This window comes from Etheostoma cragini, chromosome 15, assembly GCF_013103735.1.
Source record: "Etheostoma cragini isolate CJK2018 chromosome 15, CSU_Ecrag_1.0, whole genome shotgun sequence".
In the NCBI taxonomy this organism is placed as follows: domain Eukaryota; kingdom Metazoa; phylum Chordata; class Actinopteri; order Perciformes; family Percidae; genus Etheostoma; species Etheostoma cragini.
Window position 1 is genome coordinate 6,046,747 of NC_048421.1, and position 15,912 is coordinate 6,062,658.

Sequence of the window (15,912 nt, forward strand, 5' to 3'; positions counted from 1 at the left end):
ACCACATATTTCATCTCTATAACTGCATTAGGGTGGTAGATCTGGTTGTTTTTTATATTCCAAATTCTACTGATATTCAACTTTTTTGTCTTAAAATAACTGTTCTCACTGGGTTTCTACGGTTTCTTTCTCTTTAAAGCAGATGAAGATAGGATATGTTTATTTGAAGGGGAGGCGCTCTCCAGGGTGCTGAGCGCTTCCTGGTTTTCACTTCCTTATGGAAATACCTAACATGGTTTATTCACCTCATAAATACTGTAAACTACACATTTGTGTTTGTTTCTGACTGGGATGCTTTCATATAAATATTTAGTGTCTTTGTTCAGGATAGGAACCTGAGGCAATGCAGAGAAGCGGAGGATGTGATGACAGACGGACAAAGCTGAATGAGAGGAAGTTTAAATGTTTGGTTTATTTGCAGAAGATCGTCTGCTTTTTAACAGAAAACACGTTTAGAGAACTAACGAGATGGAGGACACCTGTGAAACACCGAAGCAGGAGGAGGTGAAGCTGGTTTCCTCGGACAGTGCTCACGGGTCATCTGCCGTGGACACGGACACAGAGGAAGGACTGACTCCAACATCCAACACCTTCCCCTATAATGAAGACCCGATGCACAAGGTGACCCATTCACTACTTCTATGAGTCTTGATTAGATTGTATCAGGTCTGAAATTGTCACAAAGGCAGAATTTCAGCTAGTTTAGTCTCGAAATTAATTATTTCAGTATTCTTTCAAAAATATTCTTAATTTAAGTGTGCTTTCACTGCACTGAAAGACATAGCCACTGACAGCTGATTTCCATAAAAAAAGTCATTCGGAAAACTTACAGTAAACTTAATAACTGGATACTTCATTATTGTCAGAAAAAAAATGTGTTATGAATCAAATGTAGACATATTGTATAAGTAAGTGAACTTTATTTATAAAGCACCTTTTAAAACCATGGTTACAAGGCGCAGTATTGATTTTGTCTTTTGCCCAATTAGTACAACAATTACATTACGTGCATCGCAAAAAAAAAGCATGTTTCTACAGTCTGTGACAGGACTTTTTCTGCTTTAATACTACAGTTATTTTGATGATTTGATCCCTGTGTATGCAAAAATGTGCGTCAAGAAATGTCTTGTGATTAGGTTTTATAAACTCTAATGTGACGGCTAAATGTGAAGTTATCATATATATAGACATCTGCTGAATGGTTGGGAAACATGAAAGTAAAGACACGTCCTGTTCTCTCTTTCTGCTCCACACAGCACAGCTCAAGCCTGGCTTTTTCTGAACTTATAAGTTCTTTGAGATGAATTTACATTTTTTAAAGGCCTGTGTTTATCCTGAATCTGTGGGCAAAATATACATTTGGCAAAGTCATTCAAGAAGTACCAAAAATTGTATAAAAGGTGTTATTTTAGAAACCACTGTTGTGCAATGATTTATGTATGATATGATGATGTCCTTAAGTGTAGATACTTACCAAATGATCCTCCACAGGATTCATAGGACACTTGCACTCGACACTTTCATGGTAACCATCTCATTATGAGACATCTCTGGGGCTCGCTCTTGATGAACCCAAGCAACTCTGAGGAATGTCATGTTGCCATGAAGATGTACAGTATTCAGCATCTCTACCCCTATAGGGTTCTTGTCACAGTAACGTCCCCTCCCCCTCCACCTCCATCTTTACTGCATACATACAGTACATTCAGTCCCACATGTGTTTCTTGGAGATAAACGGCGCCCTCGCTGCTGCTCTGTTCTCCACAATTACATGCCAGCATTAAAATTTAATGAAGGATGCATGAAATGGTAATATGATGATTTCACAGTGGCCAGCTAGCACTGCACAAACAGTGATCCTGGACACAGCAGCTTGCCTCTGGCCTGCGTCATTTGTACTTCAAGGTAAATTTGTGCTTTTCACACTGAGGAAAGAAGAAGATTTCTCTTAATGCCTGGTACTTAAAAACAAAACAAGCATCTTACATTATTTATATTCTATGTGCTTTGTTTGAAAATGTCCACTGTCTATTAGCTGCATTTCTGAAGCTTTTATCTGTATTTTCAGCATAAAAATTGTGGCTTTCCTCAGCATTTTAGGAGGCTACATCTCATCAACGTCTCACATTTTCATCCTGTATATATCTCCTCAAACTGGATCAATGTTGTTTTTAATGGGAGAGCTAAGTCCAACATGCAGAACTTGTGGATGGCAGTGATTAAATTGAACGTATTGCAAGCTGCAGAGTGCTGCCGGCTGTAATGCTGCACAGCATGTGGGCTCTTTGAGACAGCTGATAAGAGGCAGGCAGTGGGGCTGGCTTGCTGGAGGAGGAGGAAGAGGAAGAGGAGTAGGGGTTTGATAAATATCAACAAAAGAGGCATCTGCTGCAGGAGACCCCCAGCAGCCTCAAATGACACAATAACCATGGCGACAAGGCCAAATAATGCCTACGTCCAATGCTGTGGTGTCAAATCAGCAGATCCCTGGTGGGGTGACGCATCACCCTCAGCCATGAGCACTGAGGGTTATCGTGTGTGTTTGTGTGTGTGTGTGTGTGTGTGTGTGTGTGTGTGTGTGTGTGTTGAGTGGTTTTATTTTATTTTTTGAACAGTGGTGGAACTCAGATCCAAGATACAGTATATAGAGTGATATATAGAAATACTCCATTATAAGGTACAATATCTGTATTTAAAATCTTATTTAAACTAACAAAAAGTGCAAAAGGACAATCAGCTAAACGTTCTTAAAGTATCAAAAGTTAAAGTGTTCAGCAGAAGAGTTAGTTTAAATAACTTTATATACTGTTAGGTATTTTCATTTACTCCATTGTTTCCCAACCTCGGGGTTCAAAGGGTCACACGTATGTAAATCTGAGGGTATTCTTTTCTTTACTCACCTCTAATTTAGTCTTTTTAGGAAAATGTTGAGTAAAAAGTACAATATTACGCTATTAAAAATAGTGAAATGCAAGTATAAAGTTGCATCAAATGGGATTACTGAAGTTAAAATTGAACAGTACAGTGCAGTACAGTATTGAGTTAATGTACTCAGTTACTTTCTACCTGTGGTTAGTGTTCCCTTGTCGCTGCAAGAACAAATGCACAACATCAGCCTGAGTGAGCAGCCATCTCTGATACAGTGATGCGGTTTCAGGCCCAAACACGCACACACATACACACACACACACACACACACACACACGCACACACACACTTCCTCCACTACCTTCCCCGTTCTCTGTTGTACATTGCCTTTCCCTCTTGAAGGCATTCAGATGTCACATTGCATTACAAAACACCGAGCTGTGCACTGAGCAACAGATGAATGTGTACAATAACCTACACAATGTACCCACACACATTGTACATGGCCTCAGGCGATACGAGAGGAGGCAGCCGTGGAAACATGATGTCGCATCTGTCTGGATCTCTCCACAGACGATTCTCGAGGGAGACAGTGGAGTGGGCAAAACCTCTCTGCTGGTTCAGTTTGAACAGGACAAGTTCCTCGCAGGGTCTTTCACCGCCACTGTCCGCATTGGTTTCACAGTGAGTCCACACTTCCTATCCTCTACACACCCTCCATGGCATGTTTTCTATCCCTCCTCCTCCTCCCCCCTCAACCCTGTATTGCTGTTGACTTCACTTGAGTGATGAGAAGGACGTGTCGCTGCAATGTGCTGTTTGTAGTGAAGTGGTGATATGACAGTGAAGCAGATCTTAACTGTTTCTCTGCTGTTTGTGTGCCAGTGAGGTGCAGCATGAATCAGTGCTGTTCTCCAGTGGGGCATGTTGCATCTTCTCACTGCATTCCTTACCACCCTTAACACTGTGTGTGTGTGTGTGTTTTGGTGTGTTTGTGTGTGTGTTATGATTAAAGCTAGTGTGAAGACAGCACTGCTATAAAGGCATGTCAGCAGGCTGTTTTAAACAAGAGGGATTTAATGGTTTGTGACACGAGAGTTTCGTTTCACTCTGTGCGGGCAAAAGGAGACCAAACAGGAAAAACATATTAATGGATCATTCTTCAGCTGATAACTTTGGCTTTGGTTCATTGCGTTTAGAGCAGCACTAGAAGACAGAAATATGTGAGAAAAGATAAAATTGGCTTTGCCATTTTGCATTAGCATAAGATTGTGGTAGTGTAGGATTCATACTTAAAGTAATTCCCTACAGAAACAAAATAAGTCACTCTGCTGCATGTGTACTGGATTTTAAGTCAAGGGTAAGACATACTTTGATCATTTTCTATTCTCATCTTTATTTTTATTTTACTTAAACGAGAAGGTAAACAAATTCGTTTTCAGTTTTATATAAGCTTGTTAAGCTTTTCAGCCTCTTTTCAGATACACTTCTCTTCACTAATTTCTTATAAACTACCATGAATAATAAGGCAGCGGCTTTAACATACAGGGATGAACAGTAAATCTACGAACCTCTTTTTGACCCTAATCAAAATGAAATCAACCATTCAATCAGCTCCATTTAGAAATGCTTGTTTCATGTTCATGCCAGAGGGATGAGATGCTGCCTGCAGCTGCTAGTGACACAGAGTGATGAGTTCCTATGTTCAGACAAGAGATTGCATGTCAGTTACATAACATAAATCATCTCTGACCATGTGTCATGAGTCCTGTCACACACAGAAAGGAGTGGAGACTTTATTTTAACACTGGGGGGAGACAAACACTGCAGGAAAAGAATCACATTTTCACTCAATGAAACCGCTTTAGACATGTATGACATGCTAATTAAATGAAGGGATTTTGATTATAGAATATGTTTTTGACAATAAGAGACTTGGGTAATTGTCTCTTTGGTTGCCTGCTCTGAGGAGGGACGTTTAACCAAACAAATGGGCTGATAAAGAAGCTATAACAACCAGAAAGGATAGGAACTACTTTATGGAAATATAAGATGGTCTTGTCCTCATTAACATGTTTGGGTTTTGGACCAGATTTGGGTGCCATTTTACGCACCAAGAACAGTTGATCTAGTAAATTCACGTCAAGTGTATTTCAACTAACAGACTGTCACAGTTGAGCATCTTTCCTCCTCTCTGCTCTCCTCTCGGACCCTCTCAATGACCGCGGATGAGTCCAACATCGGCCCGCCAGCTGTTATTGGGGACAATGTTAGCCTGCAAAGACACTGGTGTCTTCATTCATAAGAAAACACAGAGTTGTTTGAGCTCTCGACATCCTCACGTGCTCAGTAAACCACCTGTCCACGCCAGGATGCAGAGAAAGGTTTCCGCCTGCTAGTCATCACCGCGTTCTTGACTGGTGGATGCAGACGCCGAAGCGCTGCCTAACATTGATTGTTTTGCCCAAGTTTTTGACCTGTCGCATCCTGTGCGATATTAAAGGTGTGATTTTTTTTTCTCCCCGGAAAGCGCCTGATGATCATTGTGTGGCCACGCGCAGTAATGCGAGCAAAAGGGCTGGAGGCTGGCGGAGACCGGGACTGAGTGGCGGAGATCTCACAGACACCACGCGCGTCTTTGGACACATCTCGGAGATTAACTGTGGTTTGGCTTTTCTTTAGCCTGCTCCTTTTTTTGACATTGCGATGTCCACAAGAAAGACATCGTTGACGGACAAGCAGGCTAAAAACGGAACATCCAAATATGTGTTGGAGAGATGCGCTTCTGTTAACGAGTATTATGATATTGCCTTCAAGGTGTGTATTTCCGTCTCGTCTTGTGCGTTTTGGTTTTTGTTTGTGGTGCTGTTCGTGGAACAGGTGTTTAAATGTACTGTAGGTTTAACACAGAAACAACTGGCTGTCTGCTGCAACAACATGACTGACTCTCCACATCTGGAGAATGAGCTTACTGAGTCAAAAACATTTAACTAACAGTTGATTAGCCTGTCCTTATGCATTCTCCTCGTTAAACGGGCAATGGCACCTAGTCCTCGATTTGAAGAAGTCTCCCTGAGCCTTTAAATGTCTCGAGGTTGCTTTAATTGTCCGCCCTTACTGATAGGCAAATATTTGCTGAGGGTGTACTTGTTGCTCCATCTCATTAAATATTTACAAGAGCTGCACAGGCACACCTGCAACTGTTTAATAAAGGCCCCCGACAAAAGACGACAAAGTTAAATTCAAGTTTGATTGCAATGTTGTTCATGAACACTGTATGTGTATGCAGCTATGACTCACTCTGTGAAGAACTGTGCTGGGTGGACTGTATAATTACACATCCTGTTGTTGTTATGCTGATTAGTTGTGAATGCATTTTGAATAATGAGAGATTAAATTACAGATTTGGTTCAAACATCTTGAGTCCTCTCTGGAGAGTCACATGTTGGTGAGAGCTCAGACATACAGTGGAGCCCAACACTAGCTTTAGTTGTATTAGCCATATTATAATATGGACTGAAATCTTACCAAAATAAGACAATGCACAACATCTGTTCCAAACATCATGATTCCAGTTGGGACATACTTTTCCTCACTCAGTTGCAAAATCATTTATGCAACACATCCGTCCGCTTTAAGTTCCTCTTCAGGGGAGACTGTAATTCTTCACGTTCTACAAGCTGTCAGTCATATTGTAACTTGTTGTTCTTCTTCTCTGGTGGTGGGTTTGCTCTAGGTGATGCTGCTGGGTGACTCGTCCGTGGGGAAGACGTGCGCCTTGGTGCGCTTTAAAGATGGGGCATTTCTGGGAGGCAACTTTATATCCACGGTTGGAATAGACTTTAGGGTGAGAGAGATGCTATCAAACAGTCTCAGCCAAAGTACTCATTATACTGTTTGTTATGTCTACGTTTGTGTTATTGCCTATTCTTGTTACTATTAAGAGGGAACATTTAGCATCTGAAAAACAACCTAATTATAATTAAAGCAACAAGGGATCCACTTGGTGAAGTGACTCTAGCCCAATTATCACCTTACTTCAGTGCAGAACACTTTGTCACTCTGCGATGATAGCACCAAATGTACAAATCCTCCCACCAATCAGTCAAGTTCACAGACGGCTTGTGCTGCAAGGCTCTGTGGATGGCTTCATAAATGCCTTGGCAGATGCCTGCCCACGTCTCTGTCTCCTGGAAAGATTGGCCCAGGAGGAGTCACACTGCTGACAGACGAGCGCCGACCTAGTCACATATACCTCATGCAGACACATACACACACACACACACACACACACACACACACACACACATAGTGACTCTTACTGAATTGAGAAGTCAGATTTCTACTGTAACTCTTCCTCTGCGGGGATGAACATGAAAATAGGCTGTTTGGAGTGAGTGTTTTGACCTGCTGTTTCCCTCCAATCAACGCAAAACACGTACACTAATGGCAGTCAAGTAGTTCCGACTCGAGGAGGAAATTGTGTTGCATTAGTGATGTATTATTTTCTATGGATGGGGGTGTAGACAAAAGAGAGCATAATGGACGTCTGACAGCTATATGAAAATTGTCTATTCAGAAGCATGGACATTTCATTTTGCAGCGACTCAAGCAAAAGCAATAAGGACTGCAGCCAATACCCATTCATAAAATGCATTAAAAACAGAAGTGACACTGATTTACACATACATTCATTGAAAAAAAAAAACATGATGGATTTAGCGTCAGAGTACCCATTCAGAAGAATGGCTCTTAATGTAAGCAATTTCCCTTTTCTCACCTATGTTTATGAAAAGGGGCAAAGCTGCTTAGAAACAGAGTCATCTGAGAGGAGCAGTTGAGTCAATATGCTGAGGTTGTCTTTTGTGCATGGATAGGCAGGCAGGCAGGCTGTTATGGCAGCTTGTAACATTGTCGATCTATTTTCGGCATGCTTCCTGGTAGCAGTTTCTCAGCATGCAGGCTCTTCTCGCGTCATAATTGAGGGTAAAAATGGAAACCCATGGCAACTAATGCAGGGGTTGAACCATGTCCATTTTGGCTTGGCAGATGATTCAGAAGGTGGCAGGTTTAGCTTTGCACACAATGCAGAGTTTTCCTTTGCTACTGTGTAACTCTGTCTGCATTTCTTTTGGGTGCATTTCCGTTGTATTCACAGGAAAGGCTGTGGCTTGTGATGACCTGTCACTGATACAAAGTCATCAAGTGATTGAGGAAGTGCTGAAGAACATTTGCTAGTCACACTTCCTCCATCTCTCTTTGGTGTTATTTTGCTGTGCAGAGTTGGAATGTGGTTTCGACCTTGCTTGTTGCTGTTGCAGGTCATTGTAACAAAAATAACCCCCAGCCTCCATGAAACAGACCATGAGAGAACTTGTGTTTCTGTTGTTGCATGTTAAAATCCTGCATGTTACCTCAACCTTTATTTGTACTTCACTCCTAATTGTACACTTTCATTCACTACATTGCACTATTTTAAGCCAATCCTTTCTCTACAGGAAATCAGAGAGCACCCCTACGGGGCTGCAGGAAATAGCGGGGGAGTCAGTTGTTAATGCTGCCAGTCCTCATTCTCTCTGTTGTGTAATTAAGTCTAATCCCAGGACCTTGTTGTTGTGTGGGTGTTGCAAATTACTTTCTCTGCCAGCATTCAAAGCCACTTTTAGTTGTCTTGTTTCTTTTACCACATGCTGATTGCTTTAAGCCTTTTTTAGTCTTTTTCACTCCAGTATGTTGGATTGTCAGACTCTCACAGCTTTTCTCGTTTCCGCAGAATAAAGTGGTGGATGTTGACAACATGAAAGTCAAACTTCAGGTGAGAACATGGGCCTTTTCTACAGACATTGCTTTATTTCAGCTCAACAAATGTCAAATCACCTTGGCAGCTATTGACCTATATATTGACTCATGTGGTTGAGGTAGATTATGTAGAATCCAAAATGATCAGAAGAGTCCTTTACAAATTATAGTCACTTGACAGTAATTGTTTGCCGGGCCAATCCAGTCAAAGTCTCTGATATTGAACTAATATGAGACAGTGTGCAGGGTTATGTGCCAGCAGCAAGCTGTTTATCTACAGCAAATACCTGTCTATCATCATAACCTGTTCATTCAACACTGAGTGGGAGGTATCTAGTTTAGATTTCTCTGCTAGCTTAAGTAAACCCTTATTTGTTCTTGCCCAGACCTTAAACTTAATAGAATCCTGTTATTATTAACGATTATTATGTATTACGTGGAAAATATGTAAAAACTAAAGTTGAGGGAAAAAACTTTCACATTTTTAGGCTGACTGGATAGACAGATTATAGATACCGATTGATAGGATTGCTGCAAAGCTGTTCAGTTTTTGTGCTATGCAAAGCTAGGCTACTCATCCTGACTTATAGCGTGTACCAAGTAATTATAATTACCAATATGTTAGTTTGCCATAATTGATGTATTTCATTTACAGGAAACAACTTGGTAGAAAAGTACATTTAGCTTAAGCCATCTATCAGGCTGACCAGCTGGAAATAAAAAAATGTGTCTCTCTTGCTTCAACTGTTGATTGATTGTAAAGCTATTTTCTAGATTAATTTTTTTATTCTATGCCAAAACAAGTCAAATTCTGGTCTTAAGTTCTTGTAGAATAGCAAGTATAAGTATAGTTTGTGCAGTATGGCTCTGTATGGCGGTATAATGGTAGGCCCTATTGTTTGGCTTTGCCATTGGCGGATTCTTCCGGAGGTTCAGTTTTTCGTTTTCCCACATTAGCTGCTGTGTAATTATGTGCTTTGTTGCTTAGATCTGGGATACAGCTGGCCAAGAGAGATTCCGAAGTGTAACGCACGCCTACTACAGAGATGCCCAGGGTGACTTTTGCTCTTCATGTTTTTACTTCCTTGTGCCATTGTGTGTGTTAGTGTGTGGGAATGGGTGGTGTAAGGGTGCAAGCTGACTGGGATGTGTACTTTTTAGTGTGCATAGAAAGTGTGCGTAGGTGTTGATGTGTGTGTTGTCCTAGACATTGTGCAGCAGCAATAAAGGTGTTCTGTTTTCTTTCACAGCGTTACTTTTGCTTTATGATATCACCAGCAAGCTGTCGTTTGACAATATCAGGGTAAGCTTATTTCACATTACTTTCCTTTTCTTCTTTCTCTCTCCCTCTCTCTCTCTCTCTCTCTCTCTCTCTCTCTCTCTCTCTCTCTCTCTCTCTCTCTCTCTCTCTCTCTCTCTCTCCCTCTCTCTCGCTCCTCTTTGTCTTCTCTCTTCATTTTCACTTCCTAAACCCTCTCAAGCTGAACACTCTTTCTGTTTACATGCAAAGTACTGTAAGGACCTCCAACATTTTCTCAAAGCCCTCTTTGGAAATGACATGATGTTAAAGTTTGCTTCGCTACACAGTTTTCAATTTCAGTAATGACAAACAATAAACGTGTTCAAGGATAAGAGTGTCTGAGTCTCACCATGATTAATTGGAGGATGGTAATAAAACACAGCTCAGGAGGAGAGTGAAATTGCAGATTTTAAGTGTGGGTATTTGTTTTGTTTATCGACTAATCTTTCTTTCTCCCCCCCCCTCCTGTATCTATCTTACTTTTATACTTTCAAAGGCTTGGCTGACTGAAATACACGAGTATGCCCAGAACGATGTGGTCATCATGTTGCTCGGCAACAAGGTGAGCAGAGCTTCCTTTTTCAAGATCAGTAGGATAACTAGTTTTATAGTTTTAACGCATTCTATCACACTCAAACAGTGAATGCTTAAAAGCCAAAGCAAACAGATGCGGATACATGCATAAATGGCAAACTCTCACATGCTTATTTTAGCATTTGGGAGCAATTTGCGGTCTTAATTCTGTTTGTGTGTCTTTATTGATTTATGTTTTTGTGTGTGAGAAGAATTTCCCTGCGGCCAATTTACAGAATCCACATCAACACATTGATTTCTCACCCTTGATGCAATGTAATTTGATCATAATGACAGGAGAATACATGAATGAATCAATTAAACCATTTCCTCCACAACGCTGCTCCTAATGAAAAGAGAGAATTTCATGTCTCATTGCTGCCAGTAGTCATTGCTGATATATTTCTAAGCTCCCTCTGGTGGCTCAGACAGGACTTGCCCTTCTGCAGGGTCAGAGATGTCACACAGCAGCAGCTCAGATCATTTGCTTTGAGAGCAGCATGACTGCCGGCATCAGTCTGTGGGAGTGCTGCTCTTCTGCCAGAGGTGGAGTTTCTGACATCTCATCAGTCTAAAGGAGCTCTGGCTCAGCAGCTGGCGGCAGATGGGAGGACGTGTGGGTTGACACGATGCTGCATCACTGTAGCTAATGGCATGCTGAATCTATAAGCCCATCTCTGCTGTTAATGCATTGTTTTCTCTTCCCGCTGCTGCCTTGGCAGGCAGACATGGTTGCAGATAGGGTCGTGAAGAAGGAGGATGGAGAGAAGCTGGCAAAGGTAATGAATGATGCCTCCATGTGGTCCTATTCTCAACAAAAGACACTGATTCCTGACTCTCACATGTCTAATGTTTTATTTATCGTAGGAGTATGGTGTACCATTTATGGAGACCAGTGCGAAGACAGGAGTCAATGTGGAGCTGGCCTTTCTTGCTATAGCAAAGTAAGTCCTGAAGCAGCACTGATACATATTTTATGTTAGCTGTGGTTGAAATGACTAAGTGTAATGCAAAAGGTGTAGCTCAGAAAACCACCCCCTGACTCTGCAGTTCTCTTCTCAGCTCTACAGAGCGTCTTTTTTTTTTTTGCTCTTAGTTTTGGCTTCCCGGCACAAAATGTTACTGTTTGGGTTCACTCAGCAGGCAGCTATTATCACTGTAGAAGCTCTAAAAACCCATTGTACACTCCCTCCCCAATGTGGCACACAGTTAGCGACTAGCTGCTGAAGAAAATGAAGCATTTAGCAGCTAAATAGCCCAATAGTTCACTCAGGAGTTGGTAAAACAACTAAAATAAAGTTAATATTGGCCAGAAACATGGTTCCAATTGAAATATTGATGTAGCTTTGCTTCTGTTGGATATAATATTACAATTTTATATTATAACATTAATATTTTGAGTGTTTATAGCTTGTTGCGCCGCACTCAAGTGAAAAATAGAATAGTTAATGAAGGTTTAAGAGTTTTATTATAATATAATATAATATAAATACTAAAATGTCTAACTCTATTTTGCATATTTGCTTAATGATGCACAATAGAACGTTTCCAACTTTGTGGCAACAGCTCGGGGAAGACCCTCTTCTGTGAGTTGTTGTGTGCTGTGTTTGCACAACAGGAGAGAAATCCCTGAAGAATCAAATACATGTGTTTCTTAGTGTCAGAGACATGACTGGTTAATCGGCCATGTGTCTTTTTTTTTTTTAAAGGCCTTGTGGCAGTTTTTGTTCATGTTTGGATTACAAGATGCTGGAAAGAAGCGACAGGTGGAAAGTCTGCAGAGAAGACCTTTCTCTACGCCCCACCAGGCACCTATATGAGAGAAACTGACTGTGAACGAGAGAAACAAAACAAATACACTCAGGGGTCATACAGAGAAGTCATTTGCACTTTTGTAATTTCCTGAGTCAAATTGATCCCCCAAACAAATATTTTACGCTTCAAAGGCTACATCGTCTTTTGAATAGTCCTTCGCAGGGATGAAACCAATTGTGCTAAAAAAGGGCACTTTTCTCTGCTTGTAGAAGAAAGGCCAAACTGAAGTGAGGTTTCATAAAGGGTTTGTATTTTAATCTGCGTATGTAAGGCATATAGCTGACATATTGTTGCAGAATCTTGTCTTCGCTTTTTTTTACTTTTCTTTGACTTGGCATTAATGCTCACAAGTCTCCATCTAATTCCTGCAACTAATACCTTCTAATTGTTTCTTGCTATTTCCTTGTCTGTTCCTATTGAATCGTTATAATGGGATTTTCCATGTCTGTGGCTCCCCGTGGATCTCTGTGTAATTTCTGGTTTTGACTGACTTCCTTGTGCGAACACCTTTCTTATTGAAAGGCAAGAAATGTGAAAATGATTGTCATTTAGTCTAAAAATTAGTGGTTGTGCAGCATGTTCCCAGAGTTGTGGAAGAAAGTTGTGTGTGTGTGACTTTCTATCTTCATGTGCATTTTAAGTGAATGTTGAATGATTAAATGACTCATGCCGGAGGCATTTTGATTAAATCTCAGTAGCCTACAGATAGTTGTTTCTCTCGCTCGCTCTTTTTTATTTCTCTTCCGTTCTCATTTTCTTGAATTGCTCGCCATGTCTGTGCTCCATCCCACACATCCACCCCCTCTGTTTCTCACTCCCTGTATCTCTCTCCATCAGGGAGCTGAAGCACAGAGCGACACAGCAGCAGAATGAGCCCAAGTTCCAGATACACGACTACATCGAGTCTAAGAAGCACAAGTCTAGCTGCTGTGGACTCATGTAACTGATCCTGATCGCCAGGCAGAAAGAGACACAGAGAGAGAGAGAGAGAGAGAGAGAAAGAGGGGAGACAGGGAGGGTGTGGGAAAGAGATATAAACCAACAAAAAAAGTCAGCTCTCCTACAAAAAAGCCAATCCCAGCACCAAACCTGAGAAGCGGACAACCTTGCCTTCTCCACTGAGCATTTAGCTTGAATGGAAAGTAAATCTGGATTTGCCGTCATCCCTTAAATCTATTTCATGTCATGCGTAGAAGTGTTTGTGGTCTTTGTGGTGACAGTTGTATTAAACTAAAGTCAGGAGTTGCAATCTGAAATGCTATATCCATCTACATAGATGGAAACTTAACGTTTGTCAGTTTGGATGAAAAACGTGGCACCCAAGGAGCCAGAGAATACGGCTGAACCAAATCCGAGCAGACAGAAACAAAGTACCTTGATAAACCTCATATGCCAACAAGAATCTTTGTTATTTATGTGTACTGCACATAGTTCAGAACCCAGCTTGACTTGTAATGAAACTGTTGTTGGTTGCTGTTAAGCTGAGCTTCAGTCATGTAATAGTGATCTTAATTACTTGGGCTCATTTTGGTCCTGCGGCAGAAACTGAAGTTCGGCCCTATTTTAGAACTGTCGCCATTTTTTATCTTGCAGTTTACAGGTTTGATTTTTGATAAATGGCACTTTTATATGAACAATCAAGATGATCGTTGATGTCGATGTAGCATTTTGCCCTGCAACTCTTAGTTTGTTTCTGTCCCTGTTTTTACCAGGCTGTGAACTGAATCCCATTTGGCATTTTCTTTGAAAATTCAGTGCTTTTGAGAAGTGGACTTCAGTGTCACAGTCAGATTGTAGCTAAAATTATTCCATCTGTTCACATCTGTGCTGCTGTTAGATAGAATAAAGCCAACTTTTTAAAGGGCGCACGCCCACTGTGTGTCTGTCTGTACTACATTCAATTCAGGGCCACTGAAACTTCATTCAAATACTGTACATGTAATAGTGCTGGAGGATCATCCCAATGTTGCAACAGGCTTCATGCAAAATGATAATTATCATTTACCATTCACACACAGAGGGCACTCCCAAACATTGTGGTGTCTCCTTTAACGATGGATGTTGCTGTACCGAAACTGTATTTGCTCATGCATCGTGTAACTCGTTTCTCTGTACAATGTCCACTATGAATTGCTTGATGTCACATTTGTCCCTCTTCTGAGGCGTCACGATGGGAGTGCCACAAAGTGCCATGAAAAGTGCTTTGTTATCATGTTGTATAAAAAAAGTATATTTTGTAATGTATGTGGTCTTGTTTTATTGAAGTGTGTTTGTGTGTGCGTGTGTGCTTCCGTGTGTGTGTGTGTGTGTGTGTAGTTATAGGATGTGCTGAGGTTAATGGGCCACTGTGTGGCAGCAGTTACCCTGTTTATTTCGTATGTTGTACTATAAGAAGTGTTTTATCATTTAGACAGGCTCATTACATGTTGAGTCTGTTTTTTAGAGTCTATCTTAAGCCATTAAATGGGAAAATAAGCTTTAATTGTCTCCTTCAGGAGAATTGTGTTAACTTTTATACAGGTACACTGTTCTGAAACACCTGGGTGATGATGTTTTTGTTAATACTGTGGTTGCATTAATGTGTTGGTTGAACTTAGTGGTTGTTATTGAGAATATTCACAGTTAACTGTACTGGGCTGTACGCCTGCATGCAGCTTGCCTCCTCTCCCACTCACATCTGTGAGTCACACTGCAGACACATTAGGAAGCCTTTCTGTCCTTGTGAGAGAGAAAAAAAATTAACTAACAGCTACCCTTAAACATGCTGCAGTTATCAGTGCTGATGCTGCGGTAGCTTTAAATTCCAAGGTTTGAGAGTGTTGAGAGAGCCTGAAACTGTCTTCTTATCAGGTCTGGAAGCATTCATACTGAAAAGTCTAATCCTCTCTGAGACTTAATTTCTGCAGCTTACCACCGGGCTCATATTTATACAAGCTTTCACTCTTATCTCTTAGAGGTTCTGGCTTGACTGGCTTCATAACACTATGGAATTTTAAACTTATGTTGATCATTATTGTTAAATTAAACTCTTGATAGGGTTCTCAAAATACCTAATTTGTGCATAACAGTGATCACAATTACATTTACATTACAACCTATCTGAAGACTGTAATATCAGAAGGCCATAACTATGTCGTAACAGCTTACATATTATTTAATTTCTACTTAGTGTTTGTATGATACCAGGACTAGTAAAGAATAAACTAATTATGTATTAGATAATTGATTGTCCTAAAACACACAATGCTAAATGAATACACAATAAATTATACATAGAATGGCAGCAGGAAGGTGAAAAGGGGGTTTGGGGGCAAAATGAAAAGATGCCAAAATGAGGAATTATTCTGAGCAGTAAGAACAAATATGTAGGCTACAAAGGGACGAAATGAATGGGCACAAGTGTTGCTCACAGAGGGGAAAGAAGGCAACATGTGAGGGAGGGACTGCAATGCAATTTCAGGTAAACTTGAAGAAAGCAAACTGAAAATTAAAGAATGGTAATTATATCACAACAGGTCTGCAGGTTTGTGCATCTGGGGGGAAAAAACACTCGTTTT

The 15,912-nt window shown here is 40.8% G+C and overlaps 2 protein-coding genes across 3 annotated transcripts; both read left to right on the forward strand.

The window, feature by feature from the left end:
* The first annotated feature begins 114 nt into the window (after positions 1-114).
* Positions 115-5,317, forward strand: LOC117958144. Its single transcript, XM_034894411.1, has 4 exons — positions 115-621; positions 3,442-3,630; positions 5,033-5,137; positions 5,240-5,317. Exons 1-4 carry the CDS (start codon positions 469-471, stop codon positions 5,315-5,317), a joined length of 525 nt encoding a protein of 174 aa, XP_034750302.1. The 5' UTR covers positions 115-468.
* On the forward strand, positions 5,167-13,391 carry zgc:112183 (uncharacterized protein LOC550410 homolog). Of its 2 annotated transcripts, XM_034893345.1 has the most exons (9): positions 5,171-5,685; positions 6,605-6,715; positions 8,642-8,683; positions 9,656-9,722; positions 9,918-9,970; positions 10,464-10,529; positions 11,263-11,319; positions 11,408-11,484; positions 13,193-13,391. In XM_034893345.1, exons 1-9 carry the CDS (start codon positions 5,575-5,577, stop codon positions 13,296-13,298), a joined length of 690 nt encoding a protein of 229 aa, XP_034749236.1. In that variant the 5' UTR covers positions 5,171-5,574; the 3' UTR covers positions 13,299-13,391. The 2 variants fall into 2 exon arrangements, with proteins under 2 accessions (XP_034749237.1, XP_034749236.1); XM_034893346.1 differs by lacking the exon at positions 6,605-6,715 and having other exon boundaries at positions 5,167-5,685.
* The last annotated feature ends 2,521 nt before the right edge of the window (positions 13,392-15,912 follow it).

Excerpts from the sequence above, each read along its gene's own strand:
- LOC117958144 (XM_034894411.1), top strand. The coding sequence starts at position 469 with ATGGAGGACACCTGTGAAACACCGAAGCAGGAGGAGGTGAAGCTGGTT. Across the intron at positions 3,631-5,032 it reads CCTCCTCCCCCCTCAACCCT|ACTGTCACAGTTGAGCATCT; the intron begins GTATTGCTGTTG and ends TTCAACTAACAG. Across the intron at positions 5,138-5,239 it reads CAGCTGTTATTGGGGACAAT|GATGCAGAGAAAGGTTTCCG; the intron begins GTTAGCCTGCAA and ends TGTCCACGCCAG.
- zgc:112183 (XM_034893345.1), top strand. The coding sequence starts at position 5,575 with ATGTCCACAAGAAAGACATCGTTGACGGACAAGCAGGCTAAAAACGGA. Across the intron at positions 6,716-8,641 it reads CGGTTGGAATAGACTTTAGG|AATAAAGTGGTGGATGTTGA; the intron begins GTGAGAGAGATG and ends TCGTTTCCGCAG. Across the intron at positions 11,485-13,192 it reads GCCTTTCTTGCTATAGCAAA|GGAGCTGAAGCACAGAGCGA; the intron begins GTAAGTCCTGAA and ends TCTCTCCATCAG.